The sequence below is a fragment of the Microcaecilia unicolor genome, chromosome 4 (genome assembly GCF_901765095.1).
Source record: "Microcaecilia unicolor chromosome 4, aMicUni1.1, whole genome shotgun sequence".
In the NCBI taxonomy this organism is placed as follows: domain Eukaryota; kingdom Metazoa; phylum Chordata; class Amphibia; order Gymnophiona; family Siphonopidae; genus Microcaecilia; species Microcaecilia unicolor.
The window spans coordinates 337,312,422-337,337,718 of NC_044034.1; the positions used below are offsets into that span (position 1 = coordinate 337,312,422).

The 25,297-nt window shown below is 42.9% G+C and overlaps 1 protein-coding gene across 5 annotated transcripts in view; it reads right to left on the minus strand.

Moving 5' to 3' along the window:
• LOC115469438 (CD99 antigen-like) overlaps positions 1-25,297 on the minus strand; it is a 153,223-nt gene that overhangs the window by 71,851 nt on the left and 56,075 nt on the right. For all 5 annotated transcript variants that reach the window (XM_030202089.1, XM_030202087.1, XM_030202086.1 and 2 more), the window contains exons 2-3: positions 18,620-18,661; positions 6,040-6,081 (exon numbers count right to left, since the gene is read on the minus strand). In XM_030202089.1, the coding sequence (XP_030057949.1) occupies positions 6,040-6,081; positions 18,620-18,661 (84 nt within the window). The remainder of the gene's footprint in view (positions 1-6,039; positions 6,082-18,619; positions 18,662-25,297) is intronic.

Consider the following 25,297-nt stretch of genomic DNA (forward strand, 5'->3'; position numbering starts at 1 on the left):
GACACAGGCAGAGAAGGAAGGGCCGACGGCAGCTCAGCTGATGTGCGTGCTGCGTTCCGGCAAATGGATGTGTGTAAGTTTAGTAGCAGAGAGAAGGCCCGGGCCGGGTGGAGGGATGGCAGCGACTCCGGGGGTGGGGAACGGTAGCGGTGGCGACCTCGCGGGGAGGGGGAAGGAAAACCCCAAAACCAGCCCGTTTTTACGGGCTCAACAGCTAGTAATTTAATAGGACGAGTCCATATGGGTTCAGCCAAGAAAAGTCTTGGTTCGCCAATTTGCTTCATTTCTTTGAAGGCGTGAATAAACATGTGGCTAAAGGTGAGGCGGTTGATGTAGTGTATCTAGATTTTCAGAAAGCTTTTGACAAAAACTCTTCATGAAAGACTCCTGAGAAAATTAAAAAGTCATGGGATAGGAGAAAATGTTCTTTTGTGGATTAGGAATTAGTTATTGGACAGAAAACAGGGTTAGATGGCCATTTTTCTCAGTGGAGGAAGGTGAAAAGTGGAGTGCCCCAGGGATCTGTACTCAGACTGGGGCTATTTAATATATTTAAAAATTATCTGGAAATTGGAACAAGTCAGATGATTAAATTTGCAGATAACAGAAAACTATTCAAGGTTGTTAAAACATACGCAGACTGTGAAAAATTGCAGGAAGACCTTAGGAATTCAGAAGACTGGGCATCCAAATGCCAAATGAAATTAAGTGATGCACATTGGAAGAATAATCCGAATCATAGGTACCTGATGCTAGGGACCACCTTGGGCATCAGCACTCAAGAAAAAGATCTAGGTGTCATTGTAGACAATACGCTGAAATCTTCTGCCCAGTGTGCGGCGGCAGCCAAAAAAAAGCAAACAGGATGCTAGGAACTATTAGGAGAGGAATGCAAAATAACAACAAAAATATTATAATGCCTCTGTATTGCTCAATGGTGTAACCCTCACCTTGAGTATTGTGTTCAATTTTGGTAGCCATATTAAAAAAATATATATAGCAGAATTAGAAAATGCTCAAAATAGAATGTCCAAACTGATAGAAGGGATGGAACTGCTCCCATATGAGGAAAGTCTAGAGGCTAGGCCTCTTCAGCTTAGAAAAGAGACGGCTGAGGGGGGATATGACTGAAGTCTACAAAATCCTGAGTGGTGTAGATCGGGTAGAAGTGAATTGATTTTTTACACTTTCAAAAAGTACAAAGACCAAGGGGGACAAGATGAAATTACATGGAAAATACTTTGAAAACAAATAGGAGAAAATATTGTTTTCACTCAATGAATAGTTAAGCTCTGGAACTTGATGCCAGAGGATGTTGCAACAGCAGTTAGCATATCTGGGTTTAAAAAAAGGTTTGGACAAGCTCCTGGAAGAAAAGTAAATCGTCTGCTATTGAGACAGACCTGGAGAAGTCACTGCTTGCCCTGGGATTGGTACCAAGGAATGTTGCTACTCTTTGGTTTCTGCCAGGTACTTGTGACCTGGATTGGCCACTGTTGGAAACAGGATACTGCGCTAGATGGAACATTGGTCTGACCCAGTATGGCTATTCTTATGTTCTTATTCAGTCCACTAATTGGGCACATGCCCGAAGAAAGCTAGGGTAGCAAAAAAGATTCTCCTGACTTCTGGACAATTATCCGAGTGGCAGGTCGAATATCGTCCGGCACCTGGATAACATGTGGCAGCCACACATGGTCCAAATATTCAATGCCGGTTCCTACATTAAGGCCCAGCATTGAATATCCGGGTCTGATTGTCTGCTGTAGTCAGCACTGTAAAAACTGCAGAACGTCACAAACTGAATATTGAGCCCAAAATCTGTTTTTATTGTTTAACCAAAGCCTGTATATATTTTAAATGTGTCCCACCATACACTGTAAAGGATATGGGAAGAACAGCCTTCTTTACCCCCCAAATCTTTTTTTTTTCTTTTGCACAGTAAGAAAAGAACAGGTGGGCATAGGAGTAGATTATTCATATCACCAGGTTTTGTGTTTTGGATGTTTATGAATTCAAGTTAAATGCTTCCAGAAGCCCTTTTAAGCTGTGTAGGCACGTACGCACGTCCTACGTGCGTCAATTTTGAATTACGTCCGGCTACCGCAAGGCCCAGGCGGTAATTTCATTTTCTACGTGCGCCCACTACGTGTCCCGGAAAATTTCTGGTGCGTGGCGCTAAGCAGGCGATAATCATCATTGCACGCGCACTGATCATTACTGCCCGGTTAACACGCGAAACTTTACAGCTAGGTCAATGGGAGGTGATAAGGTCTCAGGCCCAAAATGGACGCGCGCCAATTTTTATTTTGCTGTATGCTTATTTTCGGCTTAAAAAAATAAGGCCTGCGCCCAATACATACGTCTACACCAGCGCAGGCCATTTTTCAGCACACCATAGTAAAAGGACCCCCCCTCCCAGTATTCATCTAGCAAGTTGTGTATTTCTGAGCTAATGACACATCCACAGTGGATCGCAGGCTCCGAGCTTAGTCCCATACAGTGCAAAACTGGTTTGGGCTGGAACGTTGGCTTTCCCAAGGAATCATCTTATTCATGATACAACAGTCATGCTTTTATTACAAAGCAATAAGAATATATTCTTAATGTTTTATTTTATTTACAGATTTTAAAATAAACATTGTACATTGTAAAGTAACTGTATCTAACTTTCAATATTGACAACTGAATACAAAAGAACCAATCTCACGTAGAATCATAAAACTTACAAACTTGATGTGAAGTCATTCTTAGTTTTGTAAACATACTCAGGGCCCTGTTTACTAAGACGTGCTAGCGTTTTTAACATGCGCTAAACGCTAGAGACACCCATATATTCCTATGGGTGTCTTTAGCGTTTAGAGTGCACTAAAAATGCTAGCGTGCCCTTAGCGCTGCTTAGTAAATGCAGCCTAAGTGTTAATACTTTAAAACTCTAGGAAACTGATTAAGATGTTTACAATTCTTACAGAAAGAAAGTATTGATGCAAAATGTTGACCTTTAAAATTGTCTTGATATTGGGGGTAGGAAGTTAACTTTTACTGACTAATCCAACCCCTACACTATAATTTCTATCCTATTCAAAGGAATGAATGCTACAAGTCATGTGGCCTCGCCATAAAAAAAATCTTTTCAGAATAAATGAATTCTCACAGTGCTTTTGAGATAATTAGGGACCATTTTATTAAAGTGTGGTAAGTTTTTGCAAGTACCACGCTTTAAACAGCAAAACGTAAGTGAAAAGGCTATACAGTAATTATTAGGGGGTGCGCCCAGCCTGACCTCTGCAGTTATTGCATTGAAATGTTTGGGGAGGGCGGACGGAGGGAGGGGCTCACTATAAAGAGGTTTCAGTCCACTTGTACGTACAAAAAAACTGAACATTTATCCTTAGCACATCAGTAAAATCCACAGGAAGTTGCTTGATTCCATGATCTGTTTGAACTATGGGGGTTTCTGGTGCAACTGAGGAATTGTCTGTTGGAAGCAGGGAGCTGAGAGAGAACCAAAGAACAGACTGGAGATGGTGGAGCTGCAGCAATCCACAGATTTAGCCCCTGATTTCCAGGGACGCCAGCCAGCAGGAGAATTCCCAAGCCAGAAAACAGAGCTGAATTACCACAGAGCTTAAACCAAAATAGTGCAAAAAGGCTCCACTGGATACAGAGACAAGTCACTTTCCCTGTCTAAAGCCGGTGCAGACACACAGGGACTTCCACAGAAAAATCTCTACCATTAACCAGAGGTACACAGCATAAATTTCACTCAGAACAGGGAATAGGAAAGAACTGAACTTGGAGCCATTTGGCCCAGAAGGACTACGGCTCTAAAAGGTTTTATTTCATCAAATGTTACACCGCTACCACCTGGTCCAGAAGTTTCTCAAGTAAAGAAGTATCCACCATGGCCACCGAGAGGAGGGGCCGGGGGGGGGGGGGGGGGGGAATTCTCCGGGCCTGGGCCTCCTGGGAGGGCCCGGCGCAGGGGTCTCTCTCTCTCTCTCCTGCTCCTGACAGGACTCGGGTGATCGTGTCCCGACAGGAGCAGGAGAGAGAAAACTCCAGCGCAGGGCTCCCCCTTGCATTGTCTGCCTAGCAGCTGCTGGGCCCTCAGGCCACACATGCTCAGTTTTGAGACTGAGAATGTGTAACCTTGAGGAAAGCAGCTGCAGGGGCAGGCAATGCTGGGCAGAGGAAGGAGTCACGCTGCCTGCAGCTGGCGGAGCCAGCCAAGGTACTTCGGGCAGGTGGGAGGGGTGGGGGCGGCGGTGGTGATGACGATTGGGGGGGGGGGGCGGCAGCGATGACGATTCTGCCCCGGGCCCGGCTCAGTCTCTCGACGGCCCTGGTATCCACTATTACAGCTCTCGAGGAACTGCCTAGGAAATTAACATCTCACAGTGGATCCCGTCTGAACTGTGTGAACACCCAGCAGAGTGTTTTGCTTGTTTTCTACCTTTTTAAAAAAAATTTCAGCTCCTTTTAATTGCCAGCTCCAGGGCCGCAAAGAGAGGAGGGGGGGGGGGGGGGGAAGTGGGGCAAATTTCCCGGGCCCGGGGTCTCTCTCTCTCTCTCTCCTGCCGGAACCTGAGTGATCGCGTCCAGACAGGAGCAGGAGAGAGAAAACTCTGGTGCCGCAGCCGGGCCCCCCCCCTCCCCCCCTTAGAGGCTGGGAAGGACCCGGAGGAGCAACTCTAGTGCAGCTCTTCTGCTCTTCCTCTCAGGCGCGCATGCTCGGTTTTGAGAGGAAAAGCAGCCTAAGGGCCAGGCAATCGGCAGAAGAGCAGGGTCACATGTTCTTTATTGTGTATTTTGACTGTTTGCAATTAGTGCAGATGCGCACTGGCTCCTCTTGAGTAGGCGTTAACTACATCCATGCTAACTACACAAGTGACACATGGTGCAGTCCATACTATTTTCCACTTACAGTCCCTCACCTAACACAGTGAATTAGCACAAACTGTCATGCCAGATTAGTAAAAGGGCCCCTTTCTATTTACTACTACTACTATTTAACATTTCTAAAGCGCTACTAGGGTTACGCAGCGCTGTACAATTTAACATAGAAGGACAGTCCCTGCTCAAAGAGCTTACAATCTAAAGGACAAATGTACAGTCAGTCAAGTAGGGGCAGTCTAGATTTCCTGAAAGGTATAAAGGTTAGGTGCCGAAAGCAACATTGAAGAGGTGGGCTTTGAGCAAGGATTTGAAGATGGGTAGGGAGGGGCTTGGCGTAAGGGCTCAGGAAGTTGATTCCAAGCATAGGGTGAGGCAAGGCAGAATGGGCGGAGCCTGGAGTTGGCGGTGGTGGAGAAGGGTACTGAGAGGAGGGATTTGTCCTGTGAGCGGAGGTTTAGGACGGGAACGAAAGGGGAGATGAGGGGTAGTGAGGGGCAGCAGACTGAGTGCATTTGTAGGTAATAAGGAGAAGCTTGAACTGTATGCGGTATTTGATCGGAAGAATAAAATTTAATCCAAGGATACAGACATTCCCCTGTGCTCAGTATTATTTAAAATTTTACCACTTGTTCAAGATCAGTTCAGATTTCATTTTAAAAACATTTTCCCCCCAGATTCTGTAAAGGTCACCAAAATTTGCACATGCAATTCATGATCTGCACGACTAATTGAACAAGCCAATGCCAATAATTGGCTTTTTTTAACAAGCAATTATTGGTACTAATTAGTTTAATTGGGACCAATGCACCAAAAAAGGGGAATAGAAATGGGTCATGGGTGTTTTGGGGCAGCGCAGGGGCGTGGCTTCAAGTTACACGCATAATTACAGAATACTGGTGCTCCGCATGAGAATTTAGCTGCGGGCATTTGCACGTTTTCGTTGGTGCACATGGCCGTGCCTAAATTTACACACGACTTTCCGATAAGCGTATATTCTATAAGCTGGTCTGAGCTTTAATCGTGGCTTATAGAATATCGCTTAAGCATTTTTTTTCGGCACCAAGTTTTTTAGGCATCATTTACAGAATTTACCACTATATACAAGGAAGACTCAGCACATTTATAGCAAGAAAATCTTACCAGCATTTGGCTTCCTAGTCGGAACTGGCTTCTTAGTAGGTACTGTTATGGGAAAGAGAAACAAGAATTACAGATGCACAAGACTATTTTAAAAAGTATCCATCAGCTTCCAAAGAACTGGCACCTTATAGACTCAGATTTTAATAGAATATTCTCGGTGTCCGTTTAATCCTTTTCCATTTGCTGCATACTCATTTATTATTTGGATTGGTAACCCCTGTGAAACTGCCAGCTGCTGGAATACAGATTCTGTCAAGTTGTATGTGAGAATTGTAAAATGTTTTATTTTTGTGATCTGATATGGAGAACTGTTAAATGTAATTTCATACATGTATTTCTAGAATTTGAATAAATAGTTTGTATATTTTAGAATTTGTAATTTTGAGTGTGAAACTTGTTTATACGTTTTCTATTTCTGCTTAATTCCCCAGTGATAACTTAAGTATTGGCCTGATTTACCAAGTCTTTTTCCCATTCAGAGGGTACTGTTATAAGGGGGCACCCAGTTTAAGAGGGCAAGTAAGCACTGACTTAAGTGCTATTTTATGAAGACACATAGAGGGGCATAATCGAACGCGAACGCCTATCTCCATGGGCGTCTATGTCCGAAAACGGATACGTGAAGAGGCGGGACAGACTGTATTTTCGAAAAAATGGACGTTTTTTGAGCTGGGCGTTTGTTTTTTTTAGCGATAATGGAAACTAAAAACGCCCAGCTCAAAAACGTCCTAATCCAAGCCATTTGGTCATGGGAGGGGCCACGATTCTTAGTACACTCGTCCCCCTGACATGCCAGGACACCAACTGGGCACCCTAGAGGTCAGTGCGGTGGACTTCAGACAACGCTCCCACATGCATAGCTCCGTTACCACGGGTGTTGAGCACCCAACCTCCCTCCCCCCAAACCCACTACCCACAAATGTACAACACTACCATAGCTCTTAGGGGTGAAGGGGCACCTACATGTGGGTACAGTGGGTTTTGGAGGCCTCCCATTTACCAGCACAAGTGTTACAGGTAGGGGGATGGGTCTGGGTCCACCTGGCTGAAGTGCACTGCGGTACCCACTAAAAGTGCTCCAGGGACCTGCAGACAGGCAGGCCTCTAGGACTTGTTGCTGCTATATAACATTGGCACACCAGTTGACACCTGAAGACTAATGTCTCCGAAAATGTCCTTTATTGGAATAAGCACGCTTACTCACAGTTAACTGCAGATCAGAGGTTGTGCCCCTCTGGCAACGAGTCTCCCTGGTACTGAGATTAGCAGTAGGTCAGAGCTGACAGAATGCTGTACAATGCCCTCTTTCAGCCACATTCAAGGTAAGAACTAAGTTCTCTAACGTGGCTAACACGTGAAAGGGATCTAAAACTGGCTTACAAAAATGGCCACTACCTCATGGACTACCGGAAACAAAACAGGGCACACTCTGACCCAGCAGAGGGAAAAGCACATGGGAGTTGAGCCTACCAACTACCAACATCGTGAGCATGTAGCACAAGCTAGTGGAATCACGGAGCCCAATACCCTACACCCACCACAATACATTGCTGATGTGACTCTGCAGTGCCCTTAACAGAAAAGGTGTCACACTCACCCGAGAGCCACATCAGAACCAAGGAAAGGCTGTCAGAGGATAGAACACATTCTGCTGTCATGGAGGTGGGTACGGCATTTGAGGCTGGCATACAGGCTGGAAAAAAGTTTGTAAAGTGGGGTTTTTGTGGTGGGAGGGGGTTAGTGACCACTGGGGGAGTCCGGGGAGGTCATCCCCGATTCCCTCCAGTGGTCATCTGGTCAGTTGGGGCACTTTTTTGGGACTTGTTCCTGAAAAAAAAGGGTCCAAAAAAAGTGACCCAAAATCGCGGTAAAAACGCCTTTTTTTTCAATTATCAGCTAAAGACACCCATCTCTCCTCGGCCGATAACCACGCCCCAGTTCCGCCTCCGACACGCCCCTGTCAACTTTACCCGTTTCTGCGATAGATTGCAGTTGGAAACGCCCAAAATCGGCTTTCGATTATACCGATTTGGGCCCCCACGGGAGAAAGACGCCCATCTCCCAATTTGGGTCGCAATATAGGCGTTTTTCTCTTTCGATTATAAGCAGGATAGATGCCCAAGTATGTTTATAAAATGCTAACATAAATGGCAGAAATTGCGCCTACTTGCAACAGTCGACATTTACACCTGCTTTTAAGTGGATCTAAATGTCTGTGCCTGAATTATTCATGTACACATATAGATTAGCATATGTTATAATCTATATGTGTACTTCTGAACTCCGCCTGCACCCTGGTCCTGTTCATACCTCCTGGAGAGCTACATGTCATCATGTCATGGTGCATATTTTCACACTGGTCAGTACTTTATGTTTAAATCTGTTTATTGACGTATTATGTAAAATATACATTCATAATATTTCAACAAATAACATTACTAATACAACAGACAACTGTCGATCCCTCTTTCAACGTCAAATCGTTTTCTTCTTTTATCCCCGAACAACCCACCCCTCCCCCCTACCCACCCTTCCTTTTAATTAAAGTCAGTTTTATTGAAAATAGTGCTTTACAACCGATACCCAAACCATACAACACGGTATAAGGAAACAAAACTAATGTACAATAACTACCCACACAGCCCACACCTTATTTAGACCAAAACCCCCACCCCACCCTCCCCCTTACCAAAGATAGCCGGATTGTCTCTTAGCTGCATCTCGAAACAGCCCTCCTTACCCCAAACTCCTGAAAAACCCAGAACACTATGCAACACATATAACCCCCCCCCCCCCCCTTTAAATCATCTTTGCCCGACTCTGGTCAGTATTTTATAACAGGACATTTGTGGGTGTACAAAGCCACATACAAGCTAAAGAGACTTTATACAATTATCTCCCTGTGTTTATGTTATGTCTGTGCTTTCCTTGCCCTCTGGTGGCCAGAACAGGTGGCTGCTATGGACCATCACCCGTTCCAGATTTCTGCTGAGTCCGGTCCGGATCTTCCAGGCTGCCAGGTTTGCTTGTGTTGTTTGAGCCTGCACAGCACCCGTAGCTGCCTGGTGATTGCAGCAGCTGAGCCTCAACTGCTTCTGGGTTTATTAGCCATCTTGAAACATTTCTGCTTTGCCTTTGCATCGTGTAAGGCCCTGGTATGTTGGGGTGCTGATGCACTTCTGCTGTTTCCAGTTTCTAGTTTATTCTTGCCTTGATTCTTGTCTGTTCTTGCTAGTCTGTGGATAGTTAGATTAGATTGTTGTTTGTTTGTTTGTTTGTTTGTTTGCTTGTCTTGTCTCTGAGTTGTAGTTCTGTGTTTAGGCCTTGTCTGTTTGTATTTTTACTGGCTGCTCTGCAGCTTTTAGTTTTGTGTCTTGTTAGTCAGTATTTTGCTCCCTGTTTTAGTGGCTGTTTTCAGCTTTCAGTCCTGTCCTTTTTTGTACCCATTCCTTGCCCTGCTGTCCCTGTATGTTCCTTTCCCCTCTGACCCTCTGTCCCTGTGCTGCCTAGCTGTTGTCCAGTCCTGCCTTGTCCAGTAAGTCCTGCCGGCCACCTGAAGCCAGAGGCTCATTCTGGTGAAAAATGGCCAGGTGCAGGTGAAGCCGAACTGGTCATTAAAGCTCTGCCTTGTCATTGGTGTGGGGTGGTTTTGCCTGCCGCTGCCGCTTCTCGGCAGTGGCCCAAGGGCTCACAAACGTGGTTCCAGTTTTGAAAACGCGACAGTTTATGAATACATCCCAGCTCTTACATAATCAAAAACAGAGAACTGAATTTTTAGTTGCTAAACCACCATGGGTGTGTGGTTCTTTCAAACGTCACAAGTGCCCAAGTCTCACTTTAGTCATGACAGTGCTAAGAGGGAGTGTGTGTTGGATAGTGCTGGGCAGACTTATATGGTCTGTGCCGGGGCTGGTGGTTGGGAGGCGGGGATAATGCTGGGCAGACTTATATGGTCTGTGCCAGAGCCGATGGTTGGAGGCGGGGCTGGTGGTTGGGAGGCGGGGATAGTGGTGGGCAGACTTATACGGTCTGTGCCCTGAAGAGGACAGGTACAAATCAAGGTAGGGTATACACAACAAGTAGCACATATGAGTTTATCTTGTTGGGCAGACTGGATGGGCCGTGCAGGTCTTTTTCTGCCGTCATCTACTATGTTACTATGTTATATTACACTTTTCATTTATAAGCTCTTTATTATGAAGAAATTTGGAGGGAATATTTTTGTTATGTGATGCGCTACATCTCTTCCTCGGTGAGAGTGAGGGACTGGCAGAGCTCCGTTAGGAATTGTTTACATTTTGTATGGTTCTACTGTGATCTACTGATATATTTTATAACTAGTAAAAAAGGCCCGTTTCCGAAACAAATGAAACGGGCGCTAGCAAGGTGATGACTTTCTGCCATTAATGTTTCAAATGGAAGTATTATCATAAATGTTTTTTCATGTTTAATAATAGCTTTTTTTGTTGTACTATGTGTAATATAATGTATGAAAATGAGCTGTGTGAGCTGTGATAGGTCCGTGATGCGTCTGACGTCACGTTTCATCGCGTAGCAATGGGTGAGCGATGCGATTCGGTGAGTGTCAGTGCTCCGCCCTCGACGTCATCACGTTCTGACGCGAGGGTGGGGCAGACACTCATGGGCAAACAGCGATCTACACAACTACAAACTTAGAACTTTTGGAGACTTCCGGCTTCATTAGAACGTTGGAGGTGCGTTTTATATAGAGAGATTAAGGTTTCTATTCTTAGGTGTTATAAATTGTAATTTTTGTACCCTCAAAGAACCTTTAATTAGCTGGGAAACGCAGTCAGCTCACTGATCAAAAGCACTTCTCTGGATAACAGCACTGCAGTCCGGATAATCTTGCTGACGAGGACACTCGCCACTACCCAAGAAGTGCCCGGCAGTATCCTTACAGACCACCTTCACACTATGCTAACAGTGCCAGGGTGGGCCTGAACATATTTGCATAGCATAGAACAGAAAGAAAGCAGTCCCAAGTTATCAGGACAGCAGCCTAAATATTGACACTATCCGGATAAATACTAGCACTAACCACTTATTTGGATATTTTTTGCTCAATCTTTCAGGTTTACAGAGATTTGTTTCAGTTTCTCTCTTACTGGAGGAAAGGAGGAACAGGGGTGATATGATGCAGACGTTCAAATATTTGAAAGGTATTAATCCGCAAACAAATCTTTTCCGGAGATGGGAAGGCGGTAGAACGAGAGGACAGGAAATGAGGTTGAAGGGGGGCAGCCTCAGGAAAGATGTCAGGAAGTATTTTTTCACGGAGAGGGTGGTGCGGAATGCCCTCCCGCGGGAGGTGGTGGAGATGAAAACGGTAACGGAATTCAAACATGCGTGGGATATGCATAAAGGAATCCTGTGCAGAAGGAATGGATCCTCAGAAGCTTAGCCAAAATTGGGTGGCGGAGCATGTGGGGGGAAGAGGGGTTGGTGGTTGGGAGCCGAGGATAGTGGAGGGCAGACTTATACGGTCTGTGCCAAAGCTGGTGATGTGAGGCGGGACTGGTGGTTGGGAGGCGGGAAGTACTGCTGCGCAGACTTGTGTACGGTCTGTGCCCTGAATAAGGCAGGTACAAATCAAGGTAAGGTTTACACATATGTTTGTCTTGTTGGGCAGACTGGATGGACCGTGCAGGTCTTTTTCTGCCGTCATCTACTATGTTACTATGTTACTCATCAGCACTGAATACCATTTCTGGCACTGGTATCTCCCCACATGTTCCTCTGTGAAGACTGAAGCAAAGGGCTCATTTAGTCTGTCTGCTATGACCTAGTTCTTCATGATTTCCCCTTTTACCCATCAATCATCTAACAGTCCAAACAATTCTCTTACTGGTGTCTTGCTTCTAATGTACCTTATAAAGTTTTATAGTATATTTTTGACTTTAAGACAAGCTTCTTTTCAAATTCTCATTTTGTCCTCCTTACCAGTGCTTTGCATTTAGGGGTCCTTTTACAAAGGCACGCTGAAAAATGGCTTGAGGTAGTATAGACGCGGGTTTTGGGCACGCGCCGATCCATTTTTTAGCACGCCTGTAAAAAGGCCTTTTTTTTTATTCTTGCCGAAAATGGACGTGCGGCTAAATGAAAATTGCCATGTGTCCATTTTGGGTCTGAGACCTTACCGCCAGCCATTGACCTAGCGGTAAAGAATCCGAGCAGTAACGACCGACGTGCATCAAATGCCACTTGGCGCGCGTCCAAAAATAAAAAATATTTTTCAGACGAACGTATTGGACATGCTCCAAAAATGAAATTACCGCAAGGGCCATGCGGTAGTCAGGCGGTAGGCGGCTTAGTGAAAGAGCCCCTTAATTTGCCATTCCTTATGCTGATTCCTATTATCTTCATTTGGATCCTTCCTCCATTTTCTAACAGATGTTCTTTTGCGTTTAATAGCCTCCTTCACCTCACTTTTTAACCTTCCTGGCTATTTGGTCTTCCTTACATCTTCTTTACTATGTGGAATATATCTGATCTGGGCTTCCTGAATGGTACTTTTGAACAAAGTCCACGCTTGATGTAAACTTTAATCTTTGCAGCTGTTCCTCATTTTCCTCATTCTATCATAGTCATTTGTATCCCACATTTTCCCACCTTTTGGTAGGTTCAGTGTGGCTTATATGGAAGAATACATGGTCTGTTTTTGATTTGCTGGCTGTTAAAGAGGTTGAAGGATTAATAAGGTCGATTACACCTACATGGTCTTTACGTGACCCCTGTTCTTCTGGGCTGTTACGGAAAAGAGCCCAACAGATAGCTCCCTCCATAACACTGATTGTAAATACATCCCTAAGAGAGGGTGTTTTTCCGGATTTTTGTAAACAGGTTAACGTGAAACCACTGTTGAAAAAAACTACATTAGATTCTGCAGTTTTTTGAGTAATTATCGACCAATATCAACAGTGCCTTTTTTAGGTAAAAGTTTAGAGTTAAGGCAGCTTGATGGTTTTGTGGAGTGAGTGGGTGGCCTGTGCTTGTATAAATGCATGGTCTATTAGACAAAAAAACAGTTTTAAATTTATGATTCACTGAATGTGGATAAGTTTGATGTGTTATGTGGATTTAGACCAGCGTACAATGTTGAAACTTTGATTATTTCTAATATAGATTACCTTAAGAGAAATATAGAGGATAATACCTGCTTCTGTTTGGTATCTCTCGATGTATCGGGAGCGTTTGATTCAGTAGATTTGAATTTATTACTTGATATATTGCAAAAATTAGGAGTGGACGGACAGGTTATTTGTTGTTTCGCTTCGTATTTGAGGGGGAGGTCAATGATTGTTCAAAGCACAGATCTCAAGAGTACCACAGGGGTCAGCACTGTCAGCCTTATTGTTTAACGTACTCTTTGCACCACTAGGTAATGTACTTCATACCGATTTTATGCGGATGATGTTCAATTTTGTTTTTTCACAATAGCATCTAGAGGTGTAGGATTTGGTAGTCAACTAAGTGATTGTATGGAGGCAGTGAAGAAATGGATCTCTATACATGTATTGGTTCCGAATGCGGCAAAAACAAAAGTTATGATTGTGGATAAGGAGGAATTGTTTGATTGGCCATCTACTGTATGTTTGGGAAATATATGTGTACCAGCATGGAAATGAAATTACTGGGGATAATCTTGGATAGTAAATTGACAATGACATTAGGTGGCATTTAAACATTTGCATATGTTGTATCGATTGAAACCTATGCTTTCTAGTTATGATTTCCGATGTGTTGTTCAAAGTTGGGTTCTGCTGCGTTTAGACTACTGCAATGCCATATATATCGGTATACTTAGTACGCACCAGAGTATTTATTTATGTTGAAGGGAGCTCACATTCTATAAGTAAACACTGCTCAACTTCAATCTTATTTTTCGATATATATATACTACTAGCTTACTGAGTTCAAAATCACAAAAGTATATATATGTCTATATATAAGGATCTCTCAGACCGGCGTACCTTCCCTTAATAAGGCTAAAATGAGCCTAGCATATATTTCAAAAGGGGGTAACGCATTCGTCATTGATCCTCAGACATTTTTCATATCTTTTTTTATATAAATATACATAAAGTATTTTTAAATTTTTCTATTATTTCCCCATTTTTTAATCTCAATATATTCTTTAGTACATAGCTTATCTCATTTCTTTAGTACTTAGCTTATCTCGTTTCTTAATCGATATTCAGTAACTTTTCAATATTCATCGATATTCAATATCTTTTCAATATTCATAGGCTGGAGACCAGATGTCACACCGACATAGATCCATGTTTCGCGTATTACAACGCTGTTTCAAGGTAGTCTCCTATATAGAAAAACAAGTTTTAATCACTATTTTCCATATTGTGTTTTAACCTACAAGTAAGCTTAACTCACCCCGCTCTCGTCAAATAGTCTCCATCAAAGATGGCCGACCAGCGTCTATTTCGGATTATATATCCGGTAACGTAACTTAACGTAAACTAACGTATAGCGTCATTCTCCACTCTCGGGTTACCAGTTGAAAAAATCTCAAATCAAATAAGCGTCTGCCAATCTATTTCCCGGTTTAATCCCATAGGTTCAATTGCATGTAGAGTAAATATCCAATATTGTTCTTTATAATTTAATATACCTTCAAGATCTCCTCCCTCCCATCCTTCTGTAATTTGATCAATAATACGCCACTTTAGATCGAAAATAGAGTGGCCATAATCAATCCAATGTTGCACTAATGGTGCTTCCACTTTTTTATTTAAAATTCTGGATTTATGCTCTGTCAGTCTAACTTTTATTGATCGCATACTTCGTCCTACATAGATCTTCTTACAAGGACATTCTATAACATATACTACCATTTTTGTATTACAATTTGAATTGAATCTTAATGGCAATTGTCTGCCCATAGTAGGATCATTCCATACAGGTCCTATTATAGCTGTAGTGCACTACAATGGTGCACTACAATGGTGCACTACAGCTATAATAGGACCTGTATGGAATGATCCTACTATGGGCAGACAATTGCCATTAAGATTCAATTCAAATTGTAATACAAAAATGGTAGTATATGTTATAGAATGTCCTTGAAAGAAGATCTATGTAGGACGAAGTATGCGATCAATAAAAGTTAGACTGACAGAGCATAAATCCAGAATTTTAAATAAAAAAGTGGAAGCACCATTAGTGCAACATTGGATTGATTATGGCCACTCTATTTTCGATCTAAAGTGGCGTATTATTGATCAAATTACAGAAGGATGGGAGGGAGGAGATCTTGAAGGTATATTAAATTATAAAGAACAATATTGGATATTTACTCTACATGCAATTGAACCTATGGGATTAAACCGGGAAATAGATTGGCAGACGCTTATTTGATTTGAGATTTTTTCAACTGGTAACCCGAGAGTGGAGAATGACGCTATACGTTAGTTTACGTTAAGTTACGTTACCGGATATATAATCCGAAATAGACGCTGGTCGGCCATCTTTGATGGAGACTATTTGACGAGAGCGGGGTGAGTTAAGCTTACTTGTAGGTTAAAACACAATATGGAAAATAGTGATTAAAACTTGTTTTTCTATATAGGAGACTACCTTGAAACAGCGTTGTAATACGCGAAACATGGATCTATGTCGGTGTGACATCTGGTCTCCAGCCTATGAATATTGAAAAGATATTGAATATCGATGAATATTGAAAAGTTACTGAATATCGATTAAGAAACGAGATAAGCTAAGTACTAAAGAAATGAGATAAGCTATGTACTAAAGAATATATTGAGATTAAAAAATGGGGAAATAATAGAAAAATTTAAAAATACTTTATGTATATTTATATAAAAAAAGATATGAAAAATGTCTGAGGATCAATGACGAATGCGTTACCCCCTTTTGAAATATATGCTAGGCTCATTTTAGCCTTATTAAGGGAAGGTACGCCGGTCTGAGAGATCCTTATATATAGACATATATATACTTTTGTGATTTTGAACTCAGTAAGCTAGTAGTATATATATATCGAAAAATAAGATTGAAGTTGAGCAGTGTTTACTTATATATATCGGTATGTCATCTTTGAGTGTCAGGGCATTGCAAGTGGTCCAAAATGCAGCAGTGAGAATAATGGGGGTGGCAAAGTTTTCTCATGTGACATCAATGCTTAAAAAACTACACTGGCTGCCTGTAACTCAGAGGATCCAATTCAAGGTACTGTCAATTATACACCAGACTCTGTTTGCTGTTGCCCCATTCTATTTGAAACTGTTCACCATCCAAGACGTGAATTGCAGTCAGAGGCTACTATGAGACTTTCAACTGATATAGTCACTAAACTTTGGTATGCAGAAACACAAGCTACAGCCTTTGTTCGTGCAGGGATAACATTGCGGAATGCATTGCCAGGTCATCTTCGGAACTGTGATAGTGCGACACAGTTTAGGAAATTGTTGAAAACAAAATTGTTTTTCTCAGTATTTTTTTAACCCTGAAGATTGTATTTTTATTATGGTTTGTTTTGTTCTATGTGTTGTATTATGAATACTGTGTACGGTTATTGTAAACCACCTAGTTATAGGTGGTATAGAAATTTTTTATATAAATACATACATAAGTAAATAAATAAATAAATAACTCTTCCTTCTTGGACACATGCCTTAGGAGACTCATCCTTAGTACAAGAGTATATTACATCACTCCAAGGGCAGGTCCTGGCTAATGGATCCCTTCTTGCCACACCAAGGTGAAGATCTCCTTTCAGGTGGAATTTCTCCTCCATGGCAGCACAGAGACTGCCAGACTGGAGGTGAGACTGCTGTAATATGCACCTGAAGGTCTCATCTATGTACTTTTCTGTCTGCCTCGGTTCCTCCAAGTCTACTACTCTATCAGGAATAAGATTTGTTCCCCGAGTACTAGGAGCTCTCTGCAATGAGTGCACATATATTACCTCAGACAATCGAACATGTGACAGCCAATGCAAAAGACTGGATGGCCCCCAACTCACTGCTGGAATGCTGCCTGTATATTATGAGTTGTCACTAATGGAGTAGGGGGTATATAAACTAAATTAAAGTCCCTTAAGATTACTAGTTAAATGTTATGCTATTTTATTTCTTTAAGTTTTCCTCAAGGACCACTGTTTTGCTAATAGTTAATTACTGGCTGATGAAGTTGTACTAATTAAACTTTCTATCCTCTTAACTGGCTTAAAAGCCTGTAAATCAAAGATGGGATGGGGGAATCAAACTCAGTACAGACTTATTTAAACTGCTGGGCATGCTCTAAACTGCTTTTATATGTAACTCTAAACAGAGACTTTAAATGTTAAACTACATTCTAAACTGCCTTTATTACATAAGCAGACAACCATATTTCTCATGCATATGCAAATAACACACTCAACCCTACTGTAAGCCACATTGAGACAATATTTATTGGAAAACTAGTAACGAAGGCCCGTTTCAAATCGCAATGAAACGGGCGCTAGCAAGGCTCCCCTCCGTCCCTTTGTCGCCAGCCCCCCTGCAGCCTCCGTGCGAGAGCTACAGTGCAGTACAACGTTGGAGCTGAGAATGTGCTCCGCCCTCAACGTCATAACGTTTGACGCGAGGGCGGGGCCCACAGACTGTGATTTTGTGTGGCTTCAGAGCTTCGAACTTACTAACCTAGCTTCAGTGACGTCAGTGCAAATAGAACGTTGAGGGTGAGTTTTATATATAGAGATGTGGGGATATAAATGCCAAAAAATAAAATTTAAAAAAAAAAAAAAGACACTGAAATTACCTATTTAACCCTAAGTTTAGCTTTTCCCAAATTTGAATACATTCTCCCTGCAGGTAAATACTTATCAGTGCAGCTTTCCTCCCCATGGCAGCAAGTCCTGACATTGTACACTTTTGCCTCTGTGTTTTGGTGTGATATGCACGTTTGTGTCACTCAGGAATCCAACAGTGCAGAAAAGGTACAAAAAACTAAGCAGAGGATACACAACAGGCTGGGGGAGAGGTACCAGAAGTGTTTTTATGGCATTCATCCAATGAACACCTTTTTTTTTTTTTTTTTGAACCGGTGCTGAATTATCAGTGTTTACCATTAATGCATAAATTCAGACGCCTTAGATATAAACTACTTGCCCTCTTAAACCAGGTGCCCCTTTATAAATCTGGCTGTGAAATCAGCCGTTTCACGTGCCTTGCTATTCTGAATCTCCTATTTAACGCATGTTGAATTTCTACAAGCAGAAGGCACTGTTTTGTTATGTACCAATGTATTGTGACAGAGTTCTGGTGGTATCACACTCAACTATTAAGAGTATTACTCTAGGACAGGTGTTCTCAACCCAGTCCTCAGGACACACCTAGGCAGTCAGGTTTTCAGGATACCCACGATGAATATGCACGAGATAGTTGAATAGAAGTAGTGCATGCAACTCTCTCATACATAGTCACCATGGGTATCTTGAAAACCTGACTGGCTGGATATGTCCCAAGGACTGGGTTAAGAACTGCTGCTCTAGGAAATTACCTTAAAAGTCTTACAGAATGTAAAACAAATTGCTTACCTGGATCATCCAGCGCATCACCTAAATCAAAATAGTCCTGACCTAATGGAAAAAAAAGAACAAAAGTTTGAGGGTCAGAATTGTCAACAATACCCATACATAAAAGAGATTAAACAATTTCTAACATAAGACTACGATGGAAATCAAACTACTTACAATATTGTTCAATTTTTCCATTTCAGTCTCAAACACTTTTGTAAAACAAGGGAAAAAAATGACTTCAAACTCACTGGCGTAAAATCTGAATGGATCTGTGTTACATTAGGGCACATGTAAATGCAGAGCTGGCCGAGACCCCTAATTATACAGGCTGTATAAGTCTGCCCAGCCAGCCCTTCCACCAGTAGTTGGGAAGTAGGACAGGTGTCTGGCAGACATCCACAGTCTGTACTCCAAACTGGCAGGAAGAAATAGAGATTTTTCTATGATGGCATTTAATCAGGACTAAGAGGAACTCTGGCCACCTTGCTGAGCAGGCTGGATGGACCATGCAGGTCTTTATCTGTTGACCTTTACTACGTTACAATGTTGGATTTACCTGCAGAACATTAACTAACAAGACAGACCAGGTAGGGTGGCTTTTTTTTTCCCTGTATAATAATTACCTTCTAACCTAGTTTTAACGTTGGAACTTTTGAAATAACTATTTTGGAAATATCGATTTCATTAAACAAGTCAATTTTTTGGACATCACGGTCTCAATCAGTGATGGCTGTATACAAGCATCTATATACAAGAAACCCACAGACAGATGCAGCTACCTCCACAACTCCAGCTTCCATCCTTCACATACAAAAAGATCCATTATTTACAGCCAAGCCACAAGATACCACCGTATCTGCTCTGACCCAGGGGACAGAGACAGACACCTTAAAAGCCTGACTGCATCCTTCAAACAGAAAGGCTACAACCCCAAAATAATCTCCAAGAATATTGCCTCCTCCCTCAAAACACCTAGGGAGAATTTGCTACAGTACAAGGAGAAAAAATCCACAGACAGAATCCCCCTTGTAGTGACATACAATCCAGAGCTGGAAAAACTGAGGAAAATCATAAGAGATCTACAACCTATACTCCAGGAGGATGAATTACTGAAAGAGATATTTCCATCCCCACCAGTACTGGCCTTCCGACAGCCACCCAACTTAAAACACAAGCTAATCAGAAGTAAACTTCCATCACAGACTAAAAAGGAACAGAAGGGCACACTTCCCTGTAATTTATCCAGTTGCAAACTATGCCAAAATATTTCACAGGACCCCAAAGTCATCCACAAAGGAAAGATATTCAACATAAAGGGATCTTTCACTTGCTCATCTTCCAATGTGGTATATATCATTCAGTGTAAAAGTAACGAAGGATGCTATATTGGAGAAACAGGCCAGATGCTTAAGACAAGATTCAATTTACATAGACATCACATGAACAATACTGGTGCCAGTAGGGTTCCCACACCTGTTGGTCAGCATTTTACAGGACCAGGACACTGTACCAGTGACTTCACAGTGAGAATCCTGAAAGGTAACTTTAAAACCATACAAGAACGTAAGACCTTTGAAGTCAGAATGATTGAATATTTTAACACCCAACAGAAAGGACTTAACAAGGATCTGGGGTTCCTAGCCCATTATAAACCATAAAGCTGTATGTCTCTGTTGATCACCCCACCCCTCACCTATCCACACCCATCCTGTTAGAATATCAATGATATGCTTTGATGTCCCCATGCATACCTCCTACCCACCCCCATCCTCCCATCCTGTCAGACTGTCATAGTAATGCTTGAATGTTTTCACTTATATACACTGGCAGCTAGCACATTTGCTTATTTCCGATCTGACGAAGAAGGGCAACCTTCGAAAGCTAATCAAGAAATGTATTAAGTTATGTCCAACAAAAAAGGTATCATCTTATTTTCTTTTCCATGTTTTATTTTGTTTGATTTCTATTGATAACCTTAAGAGTGGACTAACACGGCTACCACACTCCTCTAATTAAACAAGACAGTATTCAGTGTATTTTGATAGCAGTATACTGTAAAAGAAAATAAAAGACACCAGTTTCCTTGGCTAGTGCCATTGCTACAGATGGGCAGGATGAGGCAGGGTGCTAAGTCAAGAGGGTGCCAGAAAGTGGAGAAAAGCAGAATGAGCCAGACCATCAATGGCTGCCTTCCAAATACTCCTTCTATCCCAGCATGTGGGCACATATACTTTTCACCCGCCCCTTCCTGGGGGTGGGAACTAGCAGGGGTGAGGGGGAGCATTATGCACTCTGAGGATAGCCCTGAGGCTGAGTACTGTATGTAGCGTACTTGCATTTCAGAAGGGATTTGGACACTGGTCCACTGAACTGCCTAGGGGTGTGTCCTAATAAGCTGAACTGGGTTATACACACACCTTAATGCTAGGCAACAGAGTAGTGTGACAGATGGAGTTTATTCCAAGAGCCCATCAGTGATAATCAGGGATATTAGTCCTGGGTCCCATTTTGTTCACTATTTGAAACAGTATTTAAGGAAGTGGTGGAAAAAGTTTCTGTTTTTATATTCACACAAAGGTTTGCAGCAGGCTAGACACCAGACAAGAGTATGAAAATAGATGTGTAGGGCCTGCTTGACTATTATGTGAGGCTAGGCAGCAGCTTCGAGTGGCAGGGGGTGGGTGCACAGAGGAGCTGAAATCAAACCTACTCTGGCTAGCGCAGCTCCTGCGTTTCTGTCCCCGACAGCCCTGGAACTTCTCGAAACCCAAAATGGGTCCCACAGTGGCCCACCAATGAACCAGAGGACACACCCACAGTCCTGACCCAGGTAATTTTTCAAATAATTTAAGCATGGAATTCATTGGGAAGTAATTCAATAAATGGCGCCAGAACTCAGGTGCTGAAAAACATTCAGCGCTAAGCACTGTTCTATAAAGGCCTGCACACCTAACTTTTGGCCACTGGACTTACGCTGCTAAAACCTGGTATAAATGCCAGTGCCCAAATTAAGCGTGGTTAGGCAGTATTCTGTTATTCTGGAACACCCCCGACACGCCTCCTTTTGAGTTAGGGAAGCTGAAGTCTTGTAAGGCTGCCACTGGAAGTCTCAGCAGTCACTTTAAGGAAGATGCGGCAGCTAAGGAAACACTGGGAATCTTTTCTGCCCTGCAGACGCCACTAGACCACCAGGGTGGCCTCGGGTATGTGCCGGGAAGGCACCCTGTGGCTCGGGGGAGCAAGGAGGAGGTCTGGAATAGGTAGGGGGTGGGGTGAGATGGGGAGTGGAGGGAAGCATACTGTAAAAAAAAAAATCAAGGTAATATCTGTGTCATTTGGAGGGGCTGGTTATAGGGACACCCTAGTACTAATATTTGTGTAGAGATTTTTTTTTTCTTCTGGTAAAGGGCCACTAAACAGACATCATATTATGAGAATTAGGTGCTCAACATTCACAGTTTCTATTTATTTATGGCATTTTACCCCACATTAAACATGAATCAGATTGAAACCTGAGAACATTTAAAATCTTTTTTTTCCTGTGCCTACATCAAAAGAAAAAAAAAAGAAAGCATGTGGGAACTTGTTCCTTTTGCTTTGTGGAATGCAGTGGTATATTATAAAAATGCACTTGCCTTTTTTATATTATTATTATTACTACTTCACAGAGAAGGTATTGATTAATGAGGGAAGGGTTTCCCTCATGCAGAACTGTCCAGAGCCATTCTAAATGTGCCAACATTGTCCAGTTCAGCACACTATTAGCAGCCAAGTTCATACAAAGTTAATTATGTTCAGTGGAAAATAAATCTGTTGGCTCAGGCTGCTTACTATGTGAATATTCCATCACTTTTTCATTATTGCTACCAAGTATTACATATTAAGGGGATTTGTTTTAATTAATTTATCCAGTCCTTACATGCACATGGTTTTGCTTTTTAAACTCAAAGGTTTCCTACGATAGCATTGTGCATATTTGAATTAGTTTTTCTGTATAAGTTTTGCTTGATTTGTCTATTTGAAGTAAAAATAAATGTTCAAAACACGTCTTATCAACAAGAGGCGGGGCTAGGTGGGATGGGGAGGGGCCCACCAAACTGGTCTACATAGGACTCCGCAATTGCTAAGACCGGCCCTACTCTGTGCATCAACGCATTTTTATTCTTTGTGGAAAATATAGATGAATCCCGGACCTGGGATGACCCAGAGTCTACAGAGTATGATCTAACAAGCTGAAATGCTCAGCTACTGTGCCATTATCTGTCCTAGGACTGCAGACGTGGCAAGTCACATGGATTTGGCACGTGACACATGCAATTACCACAATAAAACACCTTTTTCTCCAGCATTGGCTCCTCTCACCACCCCCCCCCCCCCCCCCCCCGATCGGCATCTCTTTCATTTCCCACTGCCAGTCCCACCTCCTCTGATTCCACTGCATGTTTCTGGAGAAGGCAGATCTGGCAGACGGAAGGCAGAGGGAAGGCCCAGGTGAACCATCCACAGGCAGCCTGCTTTCAGTGCTGCGGCTGCCGGTGCAGGCCAGGATGGAAGGCAAGGACCCTGGGTTGGGGGAGGGAGCGAGTGACAGATGCTGACCCAAGATGGGGGATAGGAGGGAAGGGAGTGAGAGATACCATATTGTGAGGGACGGAGGCAGCTAAAAGATGCGGGACCTGCAGGAGAAGAGGGAGATATACAGGTACGGGGGAGGAGGGAGAGGAAGAAAATGGAATGATGCCGGGATCTGTGAGGGAAGCAGGAAGAGGCTGAACCTGCATGGAATAGGGGTGAGGATGAGTGCAGGAGAGAGAGGGACCTTTACTGAATTCCTGGGTAGAAAGCTATGATGAAGGGGGAGACAGGGATAGATGATGAACATGGGGAGGGATAGGGACACAGAAGGATGATGCCGAACTGTTGGGGGAGGTGGGTATAAAGACACAAATGGATGATGACACATGAGGGGGATGAGGACAGAAGGGTGATACTGGATAGGGCAAGAATACAGACATAGAGAAAAGGGATACGTAACATAGTGAAAGGATAGCAGAAGGAACACAGGGGAAATACTAGACAGGGTGATAGCAACATAGGAGGGAAGCGACAGTGTGATAGTGATACAGGAGGGAAGATGCATGGTGGACATGGAGAGAGAAGAAATACCAAATGGAGAAAGAGACCCTGGCAAGAGTTAAGAGAAGATAGAGGAAAGCAGAAACCATAGATTGGGACCAACATGATGAAGAAAATTAAAATGGCCAGATGATGAGGGTAGAAAAAGGAATTTCTATTTATTAATTAGAATATTTAAGTTTTTGGAATATACATCTGCCAGAGCTAGTTTTAGACAGAGCTGTGGCCCCACAAAAAAGACTCACTCATTTGCCTTCAATCTCCAGCACAGCAGTGAAATCTCCAGCTTTGGGCTAAGCCAACCTTGGCACCTCTGGGCCTGGCTTAAAAAGATGTCAGCCTCAAAATGCTACCACAAAGGAAGATGAAGAAAAAGTTATGTACAAAAGGTACTTTTTAAAAAGGACTAGGATTGTATACCATGCTGCTCCCTGATGGGTCACAGATGATGAATGGAAACGAATCCAGATTTTACATATAAATAGAATTTCCTGCTTGTGTGCTTCATATGCAATAAAATGTGAGTTATTTTTAGCTTTTTGCTGTTTTATACTGACTGCGTCATTAAATACTGCTGGTTTTCCAATTTTTAGCAAAACCAGGTGTTCTAGGACAAGCTGTCAGCGGCAGGTCTTGTGACTGCAGCACTTCCCCCAACTTTGTGCAACATCTGATAAGTAAAGTCTGGTGCGAGATGTTGATAAATCTCTAGCCAAAACCCCCCCCAAAACATTCTAATATGCAGTCTATCCAAATCATACAAATGGAGTAGTGGATAACCAGGAAATATCAAAAACAAAGGGGTCCAAACCACAACTTAAAGGTTCTGAAATTCAATCCAGAGGCTGAAGGAGTGGGAGTTAACTGGATAGGAGCAGCTCTGGATAAATGGTCCAAAAACTATCCAATCTTTTAGCTCCGCTGACTCCTCAACTTCCCCATAGAGTATGAGATCTCTCCCTGCTTCCCTTCTGTCACATGTACAATTCCTTGGCCTTCCCTCCTTCCCTCTTCTACTAGCCACCACCACTCCATATCCTCCTCCCTTTCTGCTGCTGTTCCTCCTGTCCTCTTACACCACCTCATTCATCACCTGCAGTTCTTCAGGCTTTCCATCTCTCCCTAGCCCTGCTGCTCCTTGAGTCCTTCTTTGCCTGCTGTAGTTCTCTGACCTCTCATCCAAACCTACTCAGAAGCATAACAACAGGTGGGCCTGGGTCCCTTCATTTTTGCCTCAGGCCCACCCAGCCACACCATTCATATAGCTGGCAGGATACACTGAGTGAGCATATGAGCAGACCTGCCAAGTCTCCTGCATTCAGCGGGAGACTCCCTGCTTTCTCAGGTCATCTCCCACACTCCCGCTGGACAGCTTCTTCCTCCATCAGCAGCAGGAGATGTATTAATAAGCTGTCATCTTCCTACTGCTGCAGGACTGGTCTCACGATAAGAGCTACAAAATCTCAGATCTTATCGTGAGACTGGTCCCACGGCAGCAGGAGATGATGTTTTATTAAGCCAACTTCTGCTGTCCAATGGGGAAGCGGCTTCTTGGTGCTG